The sequence below is a fragment of the Nipponia nippon genome, unplaced genomic scaffold (assembly GCF_047370975.1).
Source record: "Nipponia nippon isolate SJK-2023a ecotype South Korea unplaced genomic scaffold, ASM4737097v1 scaffold_3, whole genome shotgun sequence".
NCBI classification, from domain to species: domain Eukaryota; kingdom Metazoa; phylum Chordata; class Aves; order Pelecaniformes; family Threskiornithidae; genus Nipponia; species Nipponia nippon.
The window spans coordinates 79,736,608-79,758,697 of NW_028262347.1; the positions used below are offsets into that span (position 1 = coordinate 79,736,608).

At 41.3% G+C, this 22,090-nt stretch overlaps 1 protein-coding gene across 2 annotated transcripts; it reads left to right on the plus strand.

The window, feature by feature from the left end:
- The first annotated feature begins 119 nt into the window (after positions 1–119).
- Positions 120–21,144, plus strand: TTC38 (tetratricopeptide repeat domain 38). Of its 2 annotated transcripts, none has more exons than XM_087768128.1 (14): positions 120–257; positions 3,532–3,609; positions 4,061–4,142; positions 4,507–4,678; positions 5,554–5,727; positions 7,983–8,058; positions 9,089–9,208; positions 11,707–11,766; positions 12,870–12,908; positions 13,750–13,831; positions 14,830–14,995; positions 17,799–17,958; positions 18,247–18,320; positions 19,149–21,144. In XM_087768128.1, exons 1-14 carry the CDS (start codon positions 234–236, stop codon positions 19,240–19,242), a joined length of 1,401 nt encoding a protein of 466 aa, XP_087624254.1. In that variant the 5' UTR covers positions 120–233; the 3' UTR covers positions 19,243–21,144. The 2 variants fall into 2 exon arrangements, with proteins under 2 accessions (XP_087624254.1, XP_087624255.1); XM_087768129.1 differs by having other exon boundaries at positions 19,067–19,174.
- Positions 21,145–22,090: the final 946 nt, after the last annotated feature.

The window sequence follows — 22,090 nt, forward strand, 5'->3', positions numbered from 1 at the left end:
CACGAGACACATCCGCCGGCAGCACCGCCGCCCCTCTCAGTGACGCGGGTGCTCGGGAGGGAGCGGCCGCCAACGGGCCGAGCGCCGCCCAACCCCTCTCCGCAGCCGCAGCCGCCGCCGCCGCCGGCCCCGCCCGCTGCTGGCCCGGCCCCGGCTCCGGCTCCTCCTCCTGCGGGGACGGGACGGGAGGCCTGGGGCCGCCGGACGACGGCAGCGTAGCGGCTGTCGGGGTCATGGCGCCGCTGAGGGACTGCAAGGTGAGGGCAGGTCTGAGGCGGAGCGGGACGGCGAGGCGCCTCGCCTGCCCGCCCGGCCTGGTCCCGCCGCAGCCACCGGCCGCTCTGCCCGTGGCCCCTGCTCCTGCCGGGCGCAGAGGGGCGGCGGGTGTGCGCCCTTCGGGCCGGCGGTGTTCTCCCGTGTGGCCTTGGGGAGGCCCCGGGCCCGCCCGAGAGCCGGGCTGGGGGCTACTGGCAGGGCCTGGGTGTGTGGCGGGAGGGGAGCTGAGCTGGGCCGGCTGCGGCTGACGCGAGGGCGCGGAGAGCCAGACCCGGTGTGGTGAGGCCTCTCTTGGAGCTCGTCTCCCTTCGCCCCCAGTAACGTTACGCTCAGGGTGGGTTGGGATCTGAAAACGGGGACGCGTCGCTGCACCCTTCCCTCCCGCGGGGGAAGCAAATTCGTGTCTGAATATCTCTGGGTCTTGGTGGTGGTGCAGACTGGCCCCACGGGCACTCGCCTGCCCTTTCTGTGGGCCTCAAAAGCGGGTCAGGCCGCCTTTTAACTCTAAACCAGCTTCAAGTCCAAGGGTTCAAAACCTGCCTGCAGGAGTTAGTTACTGATTAGTCATTTGCGTGCTTTCTTCCCGATGGAGTTTGTTCTGTCACTCCTCTTGTTGTTTCTTCGTTAATTAGGCAGGGGGAGGTAAAAAAAGTTTTGAAGATCTTCTGAGTGTCATAGGTTCATGAGCTCCAGAGCTCTGGAGAGCTGCCACTCGAGTAATAGAGGGTGTGCTGACAGCAACCCGCAAAGAGCAGAGATTCCTCAGAGCCAGCTGGGATTCTAGCAGGAACAAAAATACAAGTAAACAATCGCCAGATCATGTGACTAAACTCAGGAGAAAGGGCAACGCTTTGGTCTCGCCAAGAAGCAGTAAGAAGAGCCAAAGCCGTGGCACTCTCCTTGAAGAAGCACCACAGAGAAGAGTCTCTTCTGGAGTTAGAGGGGAAGGTTGTGGGAAATTAGTGTAACGGAACTCAAAGGCAGCCTCTATGGAAATGGGAGGTGATAATTGTTTTACAAACTCTCCAGGCTGATTTTTACCTACTGGCACTCCCTCTCTCATGGATTTCTTCAGTTACAGTCTGATACCTGAGTACAGACAAGCCCCAAGACATGAGTGTCCCAAGTAGTCTGGGCAGGACCAGAGTGTCGTGTGCGTCGCAGAGGATGGGGGGTGCTGGCTCTTCTGTGCTCCCCGTAGCAGTTTGGTTCTTGGTTGGCAGCAACAGATTAGGTTTAGGGCAGATCTTTTATGTCTTTTAAGAGTTGGCAGCTGTTATGGGCTGGTTCTTCCCTGCAGTCCTGTCACGCTAACAGGAGGAGTAGTGGCATACATGACGTGATGCAGCCTTGCTGCCATCCTCCTGTTGCCAGAATGGGAGTCTTCCAGTGAGGGGTGAGTTACCTAGGCTGTAGCCTTAGCAGAGCAGAGGCTTTCTGGAGTGGATGGAAACAGCATGTACCTCAGCTAGCTCATCAGTGTCCTTAGTGATGGATGCAGGCCTTTTTTTACTAACCTTAGTTCTGCGTTTTTTTCTTATGCTTTCACGTTTTCATTCCAGTGAATCTTAGTATTAACAGCTCTCCTCAAAATGGGATGAAGCTTTCTACTTGGCAAGTACCTTGAGCTGTTGTGCAAAACAGGCAGTGGCATAGAGCTGCTTTAAACAGAGCTTTTTTGACAAATGGTGAGGAAAGTGGTTTGTGGCCTATTTTGCCGGGCACCTTGAAAGGTAGCCTGTAAGTAGCAGGCCTAACTTTGCTACCCTCTTGACGTTTCTCTTTACGCCGTTTCTGGATACAGCATGGATTGTAAAGAAAAATTGTAATTTTACATTCCAGTCTAGTCTTTCAGGCTTGTAATTGAATATGCAAGTGCTTGAGCTGCTGGAATGTGAGCCTTTAATCCAATCACAGTGGCAAAGCTTTAGGATACTATTAGCAAAGATGTCTTTGCCTGGTTACTTAAAATTTTTGACAGTTGGGTCATTAAAACCAGGAAATACCCGAAAGTGTAAAATGCGACAAACTGAATTCTTGCAGCATCTGCAAGGACTAATCCCCCATTAGGAGGAATCTGAATTGGCTTGCCTCGGGTCTTTTTTTTATGTCTATCCTGAATGTTCTGTGTACTGGAATAAAAGTGATGCTGAGGTGATTGGGGCAGCTCCTCAAATGTGTGTATGCTTAAGCAAGAATATATATGGTGTGCTGAATGTAAGTCTGTGCTTGAGAAGCCTATGGTCTTAGAGGCAGTGATGGGTGCAGTATAGAAATGCTGAATGGAGAGTGATTAGTAGAAATAAATCCAAATGTTATGAAAAATATATGAATAAGTTGCCATGGGAGGCACCTCAACTTGTGAGATGACAGGCTTTGTGGTTTCGTGGCCATCCTGCGTGGGGGAAAAGGCCTGCAAGCAACTAGAGATTACATGCCTGTTTGCTGGAGGCACCCACATGAATAAGTTAGGCATTTTGAAATACGCGTTGGATTTTTCATTTTGTTGCTTGAATTACTTAAGAGAGCAGTCATGGAGACAACCATGAACCAGGATGCTATAGTTGCTGCAGCTTAATTCCGCCATTGAGTAAACTGCACATCTGTCTAATAAATTCTTTTCATTCTCCAGCAGCTAGCCAGGAGATGTAGCACCTCAGTCAGTGTTACATAGCTTGTTAAGAAACTATGGCAGCCTGATTCTGTTTTGCATTTTAGCTGTATCAAATGCCTGTGTTCTTCCCTTTCGTAAGGCTCGTGTACAAGTCAGTGGTCCAAATTCTTTGTTGGCTGAGCTCCAGTAACTTGGTGGATTTGCTCTGTCGGGCTGTTTGACCTACAAGTTACTTAAGGTATTGATTTCAGTTATAAAAAAGCAGGATTTTATTTTACTATGTCTCTACTTCACACGAGGTGTGTCTGCAGCAGAGGGACCAGCCAAAAGTTGAGTTATAATGAATTAAGAATGGGTCTCTCATAATGAGATGTGTAGTTCATCAAGATCTTCTATTACACTTCATAATTTGTTGCTTCGTTATTCCCACTGTTAACCCCAGCTTACTGAAACTTCAGGTGTAACTAGAACAAACACAAAAGGTTTGTCTATCTGCTCACATTGTCCTTCCAGCTGTTCTCTTTTTTAAAAAAGAGCATAGTTGACAAAAATATCAGAATACCGTCAATTTGAAAATCTGTTGGCTTAGTCTGGAAAACGAGTGTGTAAAATGAGCGGGTTTGTGTTTGTTTGTTGTGCAGGCCTGGCGGGATGCTGGACTTGTCCTGTCCACTACTAGCAATGAAGCCTGTAAACTATTTGATGCTGCGCTGACCCAGGTATGACCAGAAAGTGTAATAAAATGTGGTTTGAAGGGACTCATGCATGGAACAGTCTTTGCTGTAGTTGATGTTTAAATTTCTTAGCAGCTGGGAGAGCCTCACAATCAGGCTGCTACAGGAGTTCAGCCGTTAGCAGGCAGCAGAAAACCCTTGTAGCAGAGGGCTATGCCGGATGCTGCAGCTGTGGGGAAAACGTCAGCCAGTGTGCTCGTCCTACTTGACAGGAGAATCAACCAGTCGACATAAACCACATAGAAATCCATGGTTATTAGCTCTGCTGGTGGCCAAACAGTTTTTCTGTTTTCCTACCATGCTAATCCTATCTGAATCCAGAGTTCGTCTTTTATTCATTTGTCTTGCTTACTTTTGGATTTTGCATGTGTGGGAGAACGAAAAGAAGCCCAATATTATTGGGGATTCCTCGACCCTCTCTCTGTCTCTCTTACAGTACGCAACCTGGGCCAATAATGAGAGCCTTGGAGGTATTGAGGAGTGTCTCTCAAAGTTAAAAGCAGCAGATCCAAATTTTAGTAAGTATAACCTTTAATTCTTAGCATGGAAAGTGCTGGATAATACCTTGTGTCTTGGTGTTTGACTTACTTTGTTTAGGCAAGTGGGAAGTGTTGGGTTATAGAATTCTGTAAAGCTTCTTCAGAGTCTAGAGCAGGCTGGGATGGTTTTGTGTGGGTTTTTTCTTTTCATTTCAAGTCTTTTTAAATGGGTATCATGAAAAGCCTGTAAAAACTAGGCTTACAAGACTTCCTGGACTCCTGTGAGTACAAGTCTTGTTGCAAACAAACAAACAAACAAGCAAACAACCCACCTCGTGTTTATGTAGAGGCGAATTACCTTCAATGCTGTACAGCTCAAGTTGTGATGTGCTGTTTTCTGTAGCAATGGGACATGTCATTGCTAATGGTTTGGAGCTGATTGGCACTGGAAGTTCAGTGCGGCTCAACAAAGAGCTGGACAGTGCGATGAGAACGATGATGACGCTTTCAAAATCACAGCCACTGACTGAGCGGGAGAAGCTTCATGTCTCAGCACTGGACATGTTTGCCAATGGGTAAGTCCACTGTCAGCCCATTTAAAGGACTGTGAAGAGTTTTAGCCACCATGACTAGTTAGTGAGCAGCACTGTAGGAGGGGAAGTGCTCAGTTGCCACTGCTTCATATGATTAAGCACTCCATGTGTTAAACCTGTCATAGATCCATCAGTGGAATATATGGTTTAGAACTAGGAAACTAAATATCTAACTACAGTAAGGTCCAATATGATATAACACAGACTTGGATCCACAGAAGCAAAGCTACAAACAGACTTTTCTTCTCTCTGTTGTCTCCCTGCGTCAAATATTATTTCCTCTGTAAAACAGGGAGATAGCAGAGTGTCAGAAGTGCTATAGAGGCTCGCTGTTCCATTCAACATGATGAATTCATGTGTGCTGCAGAAAGTATGGGCTAATGATTCGCTTTCATTATTTGTTTGTCAAACAGGTGAGCATGAATTTACCTCACATACTTCTTAGCAAAGGTAAAGAGGAAGCTACTGAAGCCCTGTTACTATGGGTTTGATTCCCACTAGAGGAGAGGGAAGGTGTCTTTGCGCATGTGAAGTTAGATTAATTATGGTAGGTCTCTGTAAAAACTGTTCAGCCCTGTAGGAAAATCTTTAGATTTATGGTTTAAGCTTTATTCATTTTCCTTGTGTGTTACAGTGACTTGTTGTAACCCAAGGTCATTTCTTTCAAAAGATTTCCCAGAAGGTGCTCTGTGAAGATAATTATTACTTTAAAAAAGACTAAGAAATTCCTTCAAGGAAAGAAAAAAGTCATTTGATGTTGAGTTTTCTGTTTTTCAGAATAGCATGAGTTTAGAACTGACAGTAGAGGCAGGTATGTGTGCATTCTCTCAGCAATCAAAATAATTTTTTATTTCTAGCCAGCTTCCAAAAGCTTGTGATCTATGGGAACAGATTCTGCAGAGCCACCCAACTGACCTGCTAGCCCTCAGATTTTCCCAGGACACTTATTTCTACCTCGGATATCAGATACAGATGCGAGATTCTGTTGCCCGGGTTTATCCTTTCTGGACATCAGATATTCCACTGAGCAGGTGAGTCATGCTTCATTTTGAAAATTGCTCTTTATGTATGTACTTTGTGTTTCTTAAGTTCAGACACGTCTAAATAGCAGGATCTGTTGGAAACAAACATGTAGACGAAGTCAAGGGCTTAGAAGTGAATCAAACCTGATCACAGCTAGAACATCTCCTGTATCCCCATTGACACTGTTGTTGAGGGCTTCTTCTTAAGTGAGCTGTGGCTCAATTAGTAAATTTTGCTGTCAAATATGGCACATGGCATGTAACAAACAGGATAAAATCATGTCCTCACTGAGGGCAGTAGCAAAACTCCTTTGGGCTGTTATGGGTCCAGTTTTTCACTAGGGGCTCACATTGTGGGTGATAGAGCACATCAGTGGAAGGAAGAAAGGAGTTGTAACTTGGAATACCAAAGTGTGGTTCTGGAATAAAACTTTGGGATATACCATAACAGCTGGTGCAGCAAAGACTGACAGGAAGGCAGAATATAAAAAAAATGTCTTTAGTTCAGTCCTGAAAGTTTTGGTTTCCAAAAGTTAATTCAGGATAATCTGAATCTATTGACAAGTGAATAGTTAATAAAAACTAACTTAGGATAATTTTTAGGGTTTTTTTAAGACCTGTTAAATTATTTTAAAGCTTTTAACTTTATATAAAAATTAACATTAAATTATAAGTCAAGACATACATTTAGAGATAGATGAATAGGCGATCCACAGGCAACTGTAACTTTCTGAATATTTTATGAATGTTGCTATAGACCCATGCACTGTACCTCCATATCCAGCACAATCTTTTCTCCTTTTTTTCCTTCCACAAACAGTGCAGAGAATACAGACTGAATGCTAACATAGTAATGAAGCTAACTGAGGTACCCCACAATCTCATGGCACAGAGGGTGGTGTCAGGAGTCTCATTTTTCCAGCTGTGTTACCTCAACTCAGAAAAATCTAAACCCCTTAGTTCTTTTTAACTACAATATGCTGGTTTCATTTGTTGGGGGAGTAAGATGACTTAGCAAGTTTGACTGCATTGTTATAAAGTTTTCTAGACACAATGCTACAGAAGTGCAGGTTGTTGTCCGCTTAATTGTAAAGCAACAGGAAATACCCAGATGCCAAGCATTTCTTGAAATATCAAAACCTGGCAAGTACCCCTTGTCTTCAAACTTACAGGCATGTAGAGTTACACGTGAATGGATACATTGGCAAAAAAAAACCACAAAAACCAAACAAAACAAAAAAAACAACTTTCATTCATCTCGATCCATGAAATAAATCCATTGCAACATATCCAACGCGTTTTAGTAGTTCCTTGGCCTCAGGAGTTTAAAACCAAAACCCCAACAGAGATTTTGAGAAGCAGAAACATATCCTGTGGTATTTTGCAATCTATGAATCTACAAATAGAATAGCAGTTGATCATAGAATCATTGAATCGTTTAGGTTGGAAAAGACCTTTAAGATCATTGAGTCCAACCGTTAACTTAACACTGCCAAGTCCACCACTAAACCATGCCCCTAAGCAGCACATCTGCATGTCTTTTAAATACCTCCAGGGGTGGGGACTCAACCACTTCCCTGGGCAGCCTGTTCCAGTGTTTGACAACCCTTGTGGTGAAGAAATTTTTTGTACTATCCAATCTAAACCTCCCCTGGCGCAACTTGAATCCATTTCCTCTTGTCCTATTGCTTGTTAAGTATTTCTTAAAATGACTGCATCAGGTATGTGCAGAAGAGCATATAACATCCCTAATTTTCCTTTACGTTGGGCCTTTATGGCTTAATGGGGATGCTTTACAACCGGTTTTAAAAGGCCACTTCACATGAAAGTGCTCGCCTATAGTTTTGCAGGCACTGGAACAACTGCAGAAGGCTACAGTCGTGTTGCTTTTGAGATGTTGAGATAACTGGTGACAGCACTGTCTTGCTTGTAGCCTTCTAATTCCGCATCTTGCAACTGTTATGGAGATCAGTGGATTATTCTGTGCAGCTCTTAATTTTAGCTTATCTAAAGATGTAAATGTTGCAGTGTTCTCCAAACACTGGTGATGTGCATCTTGTTACTGTTTCCCATGCTGGTATCTCTGGGCCTCTCATTTCGTATGAGAACTAGTTAGTTTTTCTGTATTCTGCAAGCTTGAACCCTCATTGTAACTTGCATTGTAAGGACTGTTTTGAGTTAAATGCTATTTCTAATAGGTTTTTCAGTCGTAGCTCAAATCTAGTTCTAAAGGCATGATGCACTGTTTTTGCCCTTTTGCTTAGCTACGTGAAGGGCTACTACTCTTTTGGACTCATGGAAACAAACATTTTCGATCGTGCTGAGGAGCTTGCCCGTGAGGTAAGCTGCCTGTTATTGGTGCTACAAGGTTTTAGAATTCTTAAACCTGGTCCCTATCTCTGGGTGGTGGTTTGCGCAAATACCATGAAGTGACTCTCTCCATCTTCTCTGTTGTTAGTAGAAGTAGCAAAGAGATAAAGCTCAACATGGAAACGCTCACAGAGTTTCATAAGAGACTACCGGTAACTATTCCTTAGAAAGATTCCCACATCTATGCCGTACCATGGCAGTTTCCCCTTGACTGTATTTCCTTCCCTTGCTTGTGAGTATGCCTTGTCAGATGGTGTCAGAACACCTGTATAAAATCCATATATTATCCCATCTGCTGTTTCCCCCATGTACAATTGGCTGTTTACTCCTATTAAAGAATGTTGGATTGGTTTGGTGTAATCTGCTCTTGACAATCCATCCTGTTTGGGTTCTCTCTCCCTTTTTTCCCCAGATGCTAGTTCCTTGATCATTGAACAACTAACTCTACAATGTTCCTGGGGAACAATATTAGCCGGCCTGTTTCCTTTTTATGAAGATAGTAATTATACTTGGCTTTCTCCAGTCCTCAGGATTATCCCTGTCCTCTAGGAGTCTCAGATCCAATTAATTTTTAATGGGTGTTTTTGCTAAACTTCTGTTACATCAGATTGCTGAAAGTGACAACAAAGACCGAACATTAACATTTAACATTACGAGGTTAATGACTGACCTCGCAAAATGCCTAAAACCTAGTGGGAGTTGTTGGAGCAAGAAAGAGGAATTTGCTCAATACTCAGAGCTGGCCATATTCTTGAAGAAGAAACAATTACCTGCAAGGCAGTATGTCATGGAATATATCACGTCTATACATGCAGTTCTTTCATGGTTGATATTGATGCATGTCGTCTGTCCAAATCACTTCCTGGCCGTGGTTAGTTGGAACGGTACAAAGATGTACTTAACACGCAGCAAGTAAAAAGTAGTCTCTTGTTTCTATATCAGCAGCGATAAATATTGTTGTTTGCAAGCTTCATCATGTTTTCCCTTTTTTCACTCATAGGCTTTGGCTATAAATCAGACAGATGCATGGTCTGTTCATACTATAGCTCACATAAATGAAATGAAAGCAGAGGTGAAGAAAGGGTTAGAATTCATGAAGGAAACGGAAGCCAACTGGAAGGTAAACACTCTTGTAGCATCTCTGAAAAAGCTCCTTCTAGGTCTTCTTTATCTCCTCCAGCCAAGTTCTTGATTCCTCTGCACGCAATTCCTTCCTATCTACAGACATGTTACGAGCAATGAAAATCTTACATATTAGAAAAAACTGTGGCTTGAGGTACTGTTACTATCCATGCTGCTTTTGAAGCAAGAGGCCGAAAAAAAATGGCATATTATGAGGGACGCATACTGTAGACCACTTTAAGCCATTGTTACTACGATGGCTGAGATTACATAAATGCCAAACATGTCGGTACACCGGGATTCACACAGTCCGTCCTCTCATACTGCCTTACTTTAGCCAAGAATATTGTAATAAATAATGCTTTTCAACAAGTGTGTGGTTTGTACGTGCATGTGTACACCCCACCCCCACCCCACCCCCCTCTCTCTCTCACACACACACCCACCCACCCACGTAGTTTCTTTTTCCTGGTGAAGCTGACTAGGTATTTTACGTCTCATAAAGACACGGCCATTGTGGACAGGATGTGAAAATTGTGATTTATTGATATGTGATTTGTTGCGTGGTTTATAAAAGTAAAGTGACCAGTGATATTTCCAGAAGCTTTTTGCTTAGACTGAGGTGAGCACTGAGAGTCAGTTGAGGAACCTGGCTAAACATCTTCACGGGAACCTAAGATGCTGTGTGAAATGACACAGTCAAATCAAATGTTTCAGAAGACTCGTGCAATATTTGTTTGCTTCTGGATAGGGAAGGATTTTTAAAGGTCAGCTGTAAAGAAAAGCGAAATGGTGCTTTTGTCTCTTTTCTAGTGTACTGAACAGCTTAATTAGTCATATGGTCCTTTGCTGTTAAGTGAAGCTTAATTTTTATTTGTGTTGGACAGCATGTGTTTTCCCAATGATTAAGTGTGTCATATTCAGAGCAGAAGGCTGTGAAGTTTGAATTTGTTAGAACCCACAAGAGTCTATTTTAGAGTCGTCCGAGCTGACCATTCCACCTCACCCAAAGAGCAGGGATGGATAACGAGGCTAGAAGGACTGTTTATTTCACCCTTGTTTTTTTTTAAGTTAAGCATTCAGATACTAAGCTTGGAAGTGCAGGCAGAAAACCCTTGTTTCAGGTTCATATCTATCATTTCTCAGAAAGCATTTTGTCCTTTGATCTATTCGTTTTAATGAAAGAGTGATGCAGGGGGCTGACAGTCTGGGTGATGCCTTAAAAACCCCCGATCACAGACTTTTGGGTCAATTTTTGAACTCTTTCTTAAAATAGTTGCATGCCTTTGTCATTTATACCCTTTATCCAACTAAAATAAAGTAATAAAGTGCAAGATCAGTAAGTAGAATTGTCTGATATACCTTTGTGCCTGACCCAGTATAGTTAAGATTTATAACAGGTGACATCTCATTCAGAACTCAAAATCAGCGTCAGAAAAGGTGTTTGTTTTTATTCAGTGAGGTAATCCCATGTTCTTGTTTGTATGATATTTGGAATGGTAGTATGGTAGTAAACTTGGTATTACCAGGTTTATGCCAAGCACTTCACTACTTCAGTTGCTCAGGTTTGGTTTGTGATTTAATATTAAACAAGTAAAGATTACTAGAATGTTTATCTTAGCACCGTAAAGTTCTGACATTCACGGGGAACCTTTGTGCTTCCTGAAAGTGGGTGTTACAGTTGTCACCATGAAAATGGAGATACTTTTTCCACTTGTGAGAACATTAAGTTTAACTACAGCACTGGGAGAGAATGGGAAGAGAGGGATGAAGCTTTCTGGTATTTTAATTTTCACCAAAGGATTATGGAATTATATTCCTGTTTGTCTATTCTCAATGCACTCGCAAGAGTGAACTGTAATGACATTGTCTCAAAGTGCAGGCTAGGGAAGAGTATTTGAAGTTCTGGTGCCAGCTGAAAAGGACAGTGCAAAGTTGGTACAGTCCAGCAAATATTCATCTCATCTGATGAACTGCCGATGTGTTTGGTATCTAGTGCAGCTTCTGTAGTCCATAGTAAAACATACGTTTAAGAAGTGATTCCTCTCTGTCTGAGCTGGATGTCTAGGCGGGTGGGATGAATGGCCCTCATAAGGTGGGTATCTCTCTCCACTATCTATCCAGGTTACTTTAGACAAGGCGCCTAAATTTTAGATGAGACAAATCTTACTCTTGTTATAGATGTGGGTTTTTTTCCTAAGAAAAAAAAAAAAAGAGTTGCAGAAGGGTGAATTCTGAGGCATCCGACTGAAATTCTTCTCTGGAAAATGACGTGGGGGAAACCTTGTTTTTGAGGTGTCTCCCTGAATAGCTGCAAGGAGCAAGTGTATCAAATCAGAAGGTATTGGGGCCAGCTGATTTAAAGTTCTTGTCTCTTTCGTCTGATGAAGTACTCAGTTCTGCCGAAGAAGGCAACAGAAATCTGACTAGATATGTTTAAATGGGAAGTTATTTTGTAAATAATACTTTCTCCTCTTTCTTTTTTTTTTTTTCCAGAACAGTAATATGCTTGCTTGCCATAATTACTGGCACTGGGCTTTGTACTTTATTGAAAAGGTATGAGATATTTTCATAGAGGTGTTTTATGGTCCAGATAGGTCATTCATCTAACGCTATTTCAAAGGCAGACTTAACATTTGTAGGTTTTTTTTTCCAGCTATTTAAAGGGATGTTTTTATAAAATAGCACAATGCCATTTTTATAAGTTAGTCCTTTATTACAATTATTTTGAGAAGTTTTAACTACGTTAGTCAAAGTTCCAGGATCTTTGTTAGAATGTTGAAAAATTGCTGTGAGATTATTGCACGTTTGAAGATCAGTCTCACTAATTACACTTGGCACAATTATTTGATAGAAAGATGAACTTGGATCTCTAATTTTCAGCCAAAAATTAGACAAAATTCTCTTCAAATTCAATACTAATTTGCTGGCCCAAAAATTTGCTGACTATAAGAAAGAGGCAGTGAGCTCTAAATTTGGTCACCAATGTTATTAATGCTACTAATTCTTATTATTGAAACACTTTAAAAATGGTTGCAATTTTACCCAACGGTAATGTCAGGCTGCAATGCAGAATTTCCTTGGATTTAATAATGCTTAGTACTTGTGGGGTTCAGTTCAGCAGGGAGACAAATGTAACATTGAGAAGGCGGTGTACTTGAAAACAGAGCAGCTTGCTTGAGTTTGGTATTATTAACATAGAAGGAGCATAATTCTCGATACTAGTCTAATAGCTTGTTTATTTTGCCACCTTCTATCTATACAACTTTTTTGTAGCCTGCTTAAAATTATTTTTCTTCCTGCCTCTTTGCATACACCATAGGATGCACTAATTTTTGCAAAGATCCCTGAAAGGAATGTTAGAATGAGAGGTAATACCTTGTCTTTCTTCCTCATGTGTAATTTACACCAGTATTGGTACCTATTATTAAATGAAACCTAAACATACTGATTATTTTGCCTAGTAAATCCTGGTTTATCTTAGGCTTCATTCTTTCTTTTAAGGTTACTTTGTCTCAGTTTGTTTTGATCAAGTCCTGAGGCAGTTGTGAAGTAATATTACGGTATCTATTAATTGTATGTATGTCTTTGGTTACTACCAGTCACTTTTGGTTACTGTATCTGAATGTTAATCATGCAGTCCTTGCTTGCTTTTACAGGGTGAATATGAGGCTGCTTTGACAATTTATGACAATCATGTGAGTAGGGGCCTTTTTTTCTTTACTGAGAACACGCTTAAGACCATGATACGTGCTTTCTTCCTTCTGTATGAGACTGAAACCTATCAGCGTGCCACATATGTACATATATTTACAGTTTTTTAGGGAAACGGTTTCTCAACTGGTAAAATGCCCCCAAAAAATTGTGTGTTATATAGTTCAAATGTTTCTTACACTTGTGCTTGAAAGAGCTACAATGGCACTGTTGGTACTGTTTTCTATTCTGTCCATGTTTCTTATTCATGCTCTGTAGGTCTAAATGCTCCTGCTGAAAAAAAGCTTTTTAAAAGGATGTAAAATACTTTTCGTATAAAGTCAAGTTACCTTTACAAAGAACTGATTTTGCATGTTAGCTACTAAGTCAACAGAAGCATGTCTTTTCATTCCTAGTTAATTTATTATCGTTCTTTACTGTCTGGATTTCAAAACAATCTTTGTAAATAAGCAATATCAAATTAGATAGGATAACATATATCTTTGTAAGGATTATAAAAATAGTGCAAGCATTAAGAAAGGTGCTGGACAGACTCCTATCTACTAACCTTGGCAAAGTCAAGTAATATTTATGGCACTATTTTGGGAAAAATAAAATACCTTTGTGACTTTCCATACTTACCCAGTTTAACTTCATAACACGAAGAAATATAAGTGTTTGTCATTGCAAATTCAGGAAAGATGCAATTAGGGATATTGCAAAACGGGTATTTTTGAATGAATAAAAAGATAAAATTAATTCTGTACCATGAAAATAAGTTTGATTATTTGACTGGGTTCCCACTAGCACATCAGTTGGGCAGCTTATGAATACCTATGATTACAGATTGCTCCCCGATGTCTGTCAAGTGGAAGCATGCTGGATGTAGTAGATAACTGTTCGATGCTGTACAGGCTTCATCTGGAAGGTAGGATATCCACCTGCCATTCTTTTTTAAAACTGTAAGGGGAACAGTTTTCTTGTTGCCTCCTCCCTTCCCCTGCCTCGCACGTTGGAGAAGTATTTAAAGATACTTACAGAGCAAGCCTGGTCAGTGTTACAGAAGAAATCTTCTGTTACAGAAGAAAACTCTGCTCTTGAGAAAAGCCTCAATGTGAAATTCAAAACAATGTCCATAACCCTTACTCTTTCCAAGAGCTGTGTGGTTTGTTTTGTTTTGGTTTGGTTTGTTTTGTTTTTTTTCCCCCATGCCAATATGGTATTTCATTCAGCTCAAGCTAGCATAGGTCACATATTTCTTTTCTGACAAATTCACTTCTATTGTCCCTGGAGATTTGAGGCTGAACAATGAAGCACATAATCCTCTAAAAAGCTGTAGAGCTTCCTTGAAGTAAGTTTCAAGTTAGATACTTAACTTTCTATTTTGATACCGATTGAAATAGCTAGTACATCTATATTAGCTAGTACGTCTATATTAGCCTCTGACTTTTGTGTACTCTCCTAACTCAGTGGCATTTCTCCTTAACTTTTTTAAGCTAGTGTTCATACACTAGAGTTCATGAAGGACGGACAGACCGATGGATGTTATTTTCACAGTATTCTGCTAAAAAACTAATGATGCGTTGGGTTTGTATGAAATCCATATTATCGCTTTGTATAATTTGACTGCTACAGACGGTTCATTACAAACATCATCTCCAAGAAGACATGAGCAATCTCATAATAAAGCCAGAACCTCACATAATGCAATCTAGAATATTGGTGATAAATCACTGACAGTCAATAAACTCTTTGCCCAAATATGGCAAGCTGCAGCTGAGCATTACTGTATAAATTTTGCCACATCAGGGAATGTTTCCTTGAGTTTAGTAGGAATGTTGTTTATGCTGGGTGACTGAAAGTATATTGCAAAGTCATGCTTTTGCATGTGGTATTTTTATTGAGAAAAATATTTTTTACTCTTAGGTGTAAAGCTTGGGGACAGGTGGAACAATGTTCTCAAGCTTACAAAGCAGCACACCAAAGATCACGTTCTTCTGTTCAATGATGTACACATCTTGATGTCCTCACTTGGAGCCAAAGACCACAAAACTACTGATGAGCTTTTAACAACTCTTCAGGAACTTGCCAAGTAAGCAAGTGAATTAAAGTGTTGTATTCAATAAATATTTTGTCCTCTGAACTTCAGGGTGATAATGTCTCTGGCTTGCTGAAGTACTACAACACGCTCTTCTCTGCTTTAGCATGTCACTGGGACATGTCTGGTTTAAGTAGGCCAACCTCCAGTTAGGAGATCCCTATATTTATTTATTTTTATGAGTTAATGTCTAGAGGGGTTTTTAATGCTGTTAAGCAGAAATCTTTTACGTTCGAGGTCATGGACATGAACTGAACAGTTGCTGTATATTTCCTTCCAAAGGGCTCACACTAAGCTATGTTACATACAGCGAATAAAGTATTTCACCTGTATATTAGTAAGGACATTCTACAATATATGTCAGCTATCTGTGGTGGTTCTTTTTTGCTCTGGTTTAAAAGGCTCTTTAATACTGGAGCATTAGTTGGTAGTGATATTCTAATACCTACTGTTTGATGTGTTGTGAAGTACCTCTGCAGGAAATTGAATTTCAAGTACTGCTAAAGTAATAATAGAGAATATTTTGCTTTCAAACTGAATTATTTGAATATTTAAGTATTTCATCTAAACAATGGTTTTTTCGTGTTCCTTTATGTATTAAATAAGTGTAAATTGCCTTGATTTTTTTAGGGGGGGTGATATATAGATGCTTTAAATGCAATTTCTTTCCCTTCCCTACACCCTGTTTTTCCTCTGTTTCAGCATCTGTTGCTTCCCTTGCCTTAAAAAAGAAAGAAGGAGAACCTGAAATTGTCACTATTTGTTCCTGACTATAATACCCATCAATCAAAAATTATAAAAAAATAAATGTAATTTTTAAGAATACTTATGAAAACAAATAACTGTCAAATCAAGCCTAAGCATGTCTGATTTGATTAAAGTAGGAAATGGCAAATATAAGTATAGAAATATATATAAGTATATATAAAGTATATAAAACTGCACATGCACACCACTTCAGGGAAGCTTTAATGAACATATGCTGCTTATCCTTTCACCCAGTGCTTCCTTTTGCCTATGTGTTCAGCCTTTTGTAGTAATACAGCTGTACATTTTAGCTGTAGTTGGAAGTATTATAAAGCTTTAGTTTTACTATTTGAGAAAACAGACTGCGAGATGAAGAGATTGTATAAACGAGAGGATTAATGGATTAATTTCTGTGTATCACAAATGTGTAATAGCTAAATGATACCCAAGGTGCGTTTTGTATGTGTTAAAAAAGCAGTCACAAAACTTTGGCACAAACAACAGTCATCCTTGGCTTTTTATTAATATTTTTCCCTAGCCTTTGCAATTCAAGGTTGACAATAATTTTTTTTGTAAAGTATTCCATGGCGCTCTCTGGTGGTTGGTATCACATGCTTATTTTCATGGATGGAAGTATTAGTTAATGTAGGGGGCATGTTGTTCTTCATGAAGCAATACTTCAGATCAGTTGCAAGAGAAAGGGGAGGGAGAGCAGTTTTCCATCTCTGTGCATTTTCTCAGAGAGCTGGAATAAATGTTTAAATGAAGAATTGTTTCATCATTTTCGTCATGAACTATCTCAAACTACTTACTTAAAATGCACATCTGTTGTGCACTTCTAACTTTCCAGGATGCCGTATTTTGTTTAAGGGATGATAAACACATAGGGCAACACTGCATACTGAAAAATCAACATTGACCTGGTGGAAGAAATGGGAAATTCGTAAGACGGACTCAAGAAGGAGAGCACAGAGTATGCTCTGCGTTTGGTAAATTTAAGGCACTAATGTGGGAGTGTGACTCTCAGCTGTTGTTGCAAGCACTCAAAAGAGAAGCCAGGGACTAAGGTTCCTCAGTGTTAAAGATTTAATTGGAAAATTTACAGAAAAATCTGTTCTAAACAATGGATGGAATTTATAGCATTGACCTGTGGACTGTATTCTCAGGAATAATTTATATTGCTTGAGATAGAAAGCCCTCCCTCCTCTCCTCTTATTGCCAGCCAACCTTTTGGCACTGAAATGGCACTACCTCCGAGGCCTGATGACTGTCAGCCGCTTCTGTAGCAGCGGAAAAGCACAATTCCACATTGTCCCGTGCAGGTATTGCCTATAGACCGAAGAGCTACAGCTTGGTTACTTGTATTTTTTTCTTTTTAACACGGGCAAAGATGCCTGCTAGAATGTATACGTTCTTCTGCAGGCATATTGTCACGCTATATGCCTCTTCCACTCTTAGATGGGCTAGGATACAAGCACTAAAAAAGAAAAGAGAAAAAAAAATAACTTAAGAGCCCATTGCTGTTTGTGGGCCTAAAAGCAGTCTGTCATGGTTAGAATAAGAGCAGACTTTGAGAGCTGTCGTTGGGAATACAGTTTATATTACAAAGACAGCAAGGCACTGGGCTGTGTGGCAAGCTGTTTTGCAAGATTATTATTTGGAGCTGTTTGCAAAGGACTGATTGCCGCTTTTCGCAGAGATGGGGAGAGTCAAAGAACTAGCAGTAGGATGTTCTGGTGAGATCATCACAAGACAAACTGCAGTTTTCTCACTTTTCTAGCCGAAACAGTTTATTGCAAAGGCAGGAGGGGCCGGGCTTGTGCCTTTTGCGGATATATTCAGAAGAATGAAAACTGATTGACTGATGAGTAACAAAAGATGAAAGTAACATAACCACACCAAAAGATCCTATCTAAATAAAGTACCTGAAACATCAAACTTTGTACAGTAAAAAAAAAAAAAATCTGTCTGCAGGCAGTGACAGACTGGCACTGAAATATGCATATTTATAATTTGACTTATGGGAGTTAACCACTTTCTCATTCTGCAGAGCACCTTGTGAAGACCATGAGCTCTCCCTGGCTCCTAGTTTGGGATTGCCACTGTGCCAGGCCTTTGTAGAGTTCGAAAATGGAAATTGTGACAAAGCTGTAGACCTGCTGTACCCAATCCGTTATCAACTAATCCAACTAGGAGGCAGTAATGCTCAGGTAAAGAAGATCAATAAAAGACTTTTTGATGCAACTTAATCCTCTTTCAGTAGCCTCCGTCAGGCACTTCACATTATTAACAACACTTCATTCTGAGAAGGCGTAACAGCTGAACCGTGCTTGTGACTGAATCCTCTTCACAAACACTTATTAGCAGTGTTAGCTATTTAATTTTTCTTGTCGATACGTTTCCTTCCTCAGTGTTTTAATAATTTGGTAAACAAGACATTGTAACCAGCAACGCTTTGTAAGTTACTTCTTTGTATTTTTGCTGACTTCTTTTTTCAGAGAGATGTTTTCAGCCAGTTATTGATTCATGCTGCTTTAAATTCTAAATCACAAGCCAAGCAAAACCTTGCAAGGTGAGTATTTTTCCTGATAAATATTTGTGGAAGTAGTATTGTTACTAGAAGTAAGAAGTAGTGAGTATACTCAAACCAATAAACTAAGGCTAAAATTATATGCAGGCGTTTCTGTTAAGTGTAGCAACACTTAACTAGGACAAAAAGTACAATAGCTTCCAGTTCCAAAAGTACGCTCTTGCAGTCTGGATGAATGACCTGTATTTGCTCAAGGGCAGTTGATTTTCAAACGGTTCTGTCTTAAAATGTGCCCTCCTGCCTGTTGATCAGTGTCCTTAGTGGACTGCTAAACTTCTGTGAACTGCTGAAAATCAAATCTGTCCTAATGATGACATCTGCTTTATTGGGAAATAAGATTTGCAGAGTCTGATATGTGAGCTTGCCGGAGTATAATTCACAAGAGCCTTGTTTGGTAGAAATTGTAGGTGTTGCTTATTCACCCATATTGAGTTCTGTTGAAATGTATTGACTGGGTCTGCCTGTGCGCTTAAAAGAATGGATCCTTGGGACAATATGAAGCCTTGTCTGTTCCCCTCCTGAAGTCTCTTTGAAACGTAAAAATTAGATACAATATTAAAATGATTCTTCTGTGCACTCTGATCTCTGGGTGCTCATTTTCGGGCTCTTGTCAGTGCTGAAAACAACACTGTTCTGCCTAAACTCACTGCCAAGGCCACATGATTCCAGTAGGGGAAATCTGCACCTCAAGAGCAGGTCTTCACGTACTGTTTTCCTTCTCTTACAAGGATGCTGCTGGTGATCTTACAGGAAAACTGATGTTGTACTCATGACCTTCCCGCTTCTCTCCTACCTCTTCTCCTTTCTCAGGTGCCTCCTGAGAGAACGTGATGTGATGAGACCAAATTCACCCATGACGGAGCGACTTATTAGGAAGGCAGCAGCCGTGCATTCAATGGCATAAGTCTTTTCTCTTGTGCTTCAGCTGAAATAGCAATAAGCTTACCAATCAAAGTCTGGGTGCCGGGAGTGGAGGGGTGCTATGCTGTAAACCATGCTAGAGATTCACAGTAGGTGAGAGTACCCTATGAGTCAGAGATCTGATGACGATTTCCTTAAACAAACAAACAAAAAATACAGCTGTTGCGCTTCAGGAGGTTGTATCTTAGATGATTCCACAAGGAAAGAAGATAACCTGCTGATACTGCACAGCTTTCTGAAGCATCCCAGGATGCTGCTTTTCTGGTATATTTTCCTGAAAGTTCCCTCTGACCCCAATTATATACAGTACAGTAACAGTGCCTGGATTTCAGTCATTCATTGGCCCAATTTGTTGCTTTGTTAATACGTTAAATAATCAATAAACTGCTCAGGTAATTCACATGGACCTTTTAAACATAGCTAATAGGAAAGCATGGGGCCAGAGCCAATACAGGCAGAAACCGAATTCCGTATCGAGCTTCCAGTCCATTCAGGCATGAGTCACAGGCTCTGGCGTTACAGATCTGTCTGCATTCAGGATCTCTTTCCAGGTGCATATTTTTAAACTCCCTCTCATAAAATGTTAACCTTTTTCCTTTCAGTATAGCACCTCAGAGCTCTCTGAAATTACTATGTGAATGAAACCAGGCAAGAGGGATAACAGCTGACTGCGACTATTCTAACACGAGTACTCCCTTGGCACTTTTAAGTCTTTCAGTAAAAAAGAAAAATCCTGGATTTCAGCTAAAACAGTACCATCTCTGAAGGGTAGTTGGGACTGGCGTCTTTGTGCTTACCTGAGCTTTTGGAAAGTCAGGCCTTACTACCAATAGCACGAGTCCCTGCATGTTAGCAAAACAGAGTTTAAAACCAGCATTAAAGCGTGCGCTTTATAGAGGTATCTCAGAGCAGGTGGAGACTGGAAGGGAGCTTCTGCCATAGAAAGAGCTCAGGGGAACTGACACAAAGCTTTGTCCTGGCACAAGTGATGTGCCAAGCTTTGGTGCTGCCAGAGAGGCACAATATGAGCCATGTACCTCTGTGAAGTTCCAGTGCCTCTGGATTCCTGCAGTATAGCAGAGCTAACAGACTGTCTTGGACCAGTAATCCAGAAATCCCTAACGAAGGGAAAGATGATATTTGAAACTGAAATGGAACCAATACGTCCTCCTCTTCTTCCCGAATAGAAATGCCACACTCTTCAACTGCCCGAGCTCTGGCTTTGGTATCACATCTGCAAGCTCTCCTGGACACACACATGCCTGCCCCTCCTTCCTGTCCAGCTCAGGCTCTTCCCCACGTCCCACAGCAGCGCCCTCCTGCATACAGGTCCCTTTTGACCTAAAAAAGCACTTTCATAGCTGGCCCTGCCCTGCCCCTGGAGTTCCTGCATAGAGGAATAAGATGAGGAAGTGCCTTGCTGCCACCCTTCTTCCCCCAGCCCTCACTCGAGGAAAAAATAGTTTATTTTTAAATCAATGGTAATTTGTGAAACCAGATAAGGGTATTGCATCCTTCCCTGCAGCCTTTTGAATCCTTCGGACAGTCGTAGTTCCCTGTTCTTCAGCTTCATCACTGCTTTATCTGGCCAGCCACGACTGTGATTGGCTCGCTCTGTGCTAAAGTTACACTAGATTTTTAGTATTATTTTTAATCAGTGCATTTCAAGCAATGACTTTAGACGGATAACTTTTTACTCAAGGAATATAACAAATCTTACTAGGGAACAAAAGCCTGGGAAATCTGCTGGCTGGCTATGAAGTGTGTAGTCTGTGTGAGCCATTGCTGTACAAATTTAAGAATGACATTTGTATTACTTTTGATATAATGTGATTGAGAATTTTGTCTGCTTTACATCAATAAATTCAAAGACGTGCTCAGTTGAGCAGCAAGTGTATGACTTCTTTGTGTGTATGGATGAAGCTTTTAAAAGGGTTATTCAGCTTAATTTCATAAACCTGTAACAGTATGTGAACTCCTTGCTTCCATGAACGTGACTATAAGCTTTTTCATTCAACTACTAAAATACATTTTGCCCATAAATGAGAACTTCTGGTTTTCTGCCTTATCTTCCCCTTATTTTTGTCTAAAATACTCAAACCATTCTACTTGCTTCACCACGCTGTGCTGAGTCGTTTTCAGTTACCATTATGGAAAACAATTAACGAGCAGGTAGCTGAGTGGGAAGAACAACAGGAGAGGAAGAACAAGCAGAGGAAGAACCTGACCAAGGACCACGCTGACTCCTAAAAGCTCGCCTTTTTATATCTCAGCAGGGCAGCTGAAAAGGAGTTGATACAAACTTTATATATAGACACCTGCTGCTTACAGAAGAGATACTGGTTTTGCACAGGTTGTGCAAACACAGACACATCCCCGTCCTTGCTTGTGTTCTATCTTTGCCGCACCCGTTAAAAGTTAGCGGGCCAACCCTCCCAGCCTCCGTGGCACTTCTTTTTCTGGGTTAAGAGGGGCAGAGGTAACAGTCCTTTGTGCTGTGCATCCGAATTTGAGCCTGGGCACTAACTCCCCCGCCAGCGTTACATCAGGAAACATCTACTTTTAACTTTGATGATATTTTTCATGATCCCCAGAGCGGCTGCAAGGGCAGTAACCCCACTTCACAGGCCTTTTCAGAACTGCTTGCCTAGGCATCTGTGCTGAGACCACGTACACCACAGCTCGGTTACCTCTACAGCTTCTTCAGCGTTGGCTGTTTCTTGTAGCTCAGCACAACGGAGCGGGGAGCTGGTGACGCTCTGTTGGACGTCACGACTGCCCGGCTGGTACTGCAGTACTTGTAACAATTCTGTTAACAGCAAGCAAGCTGA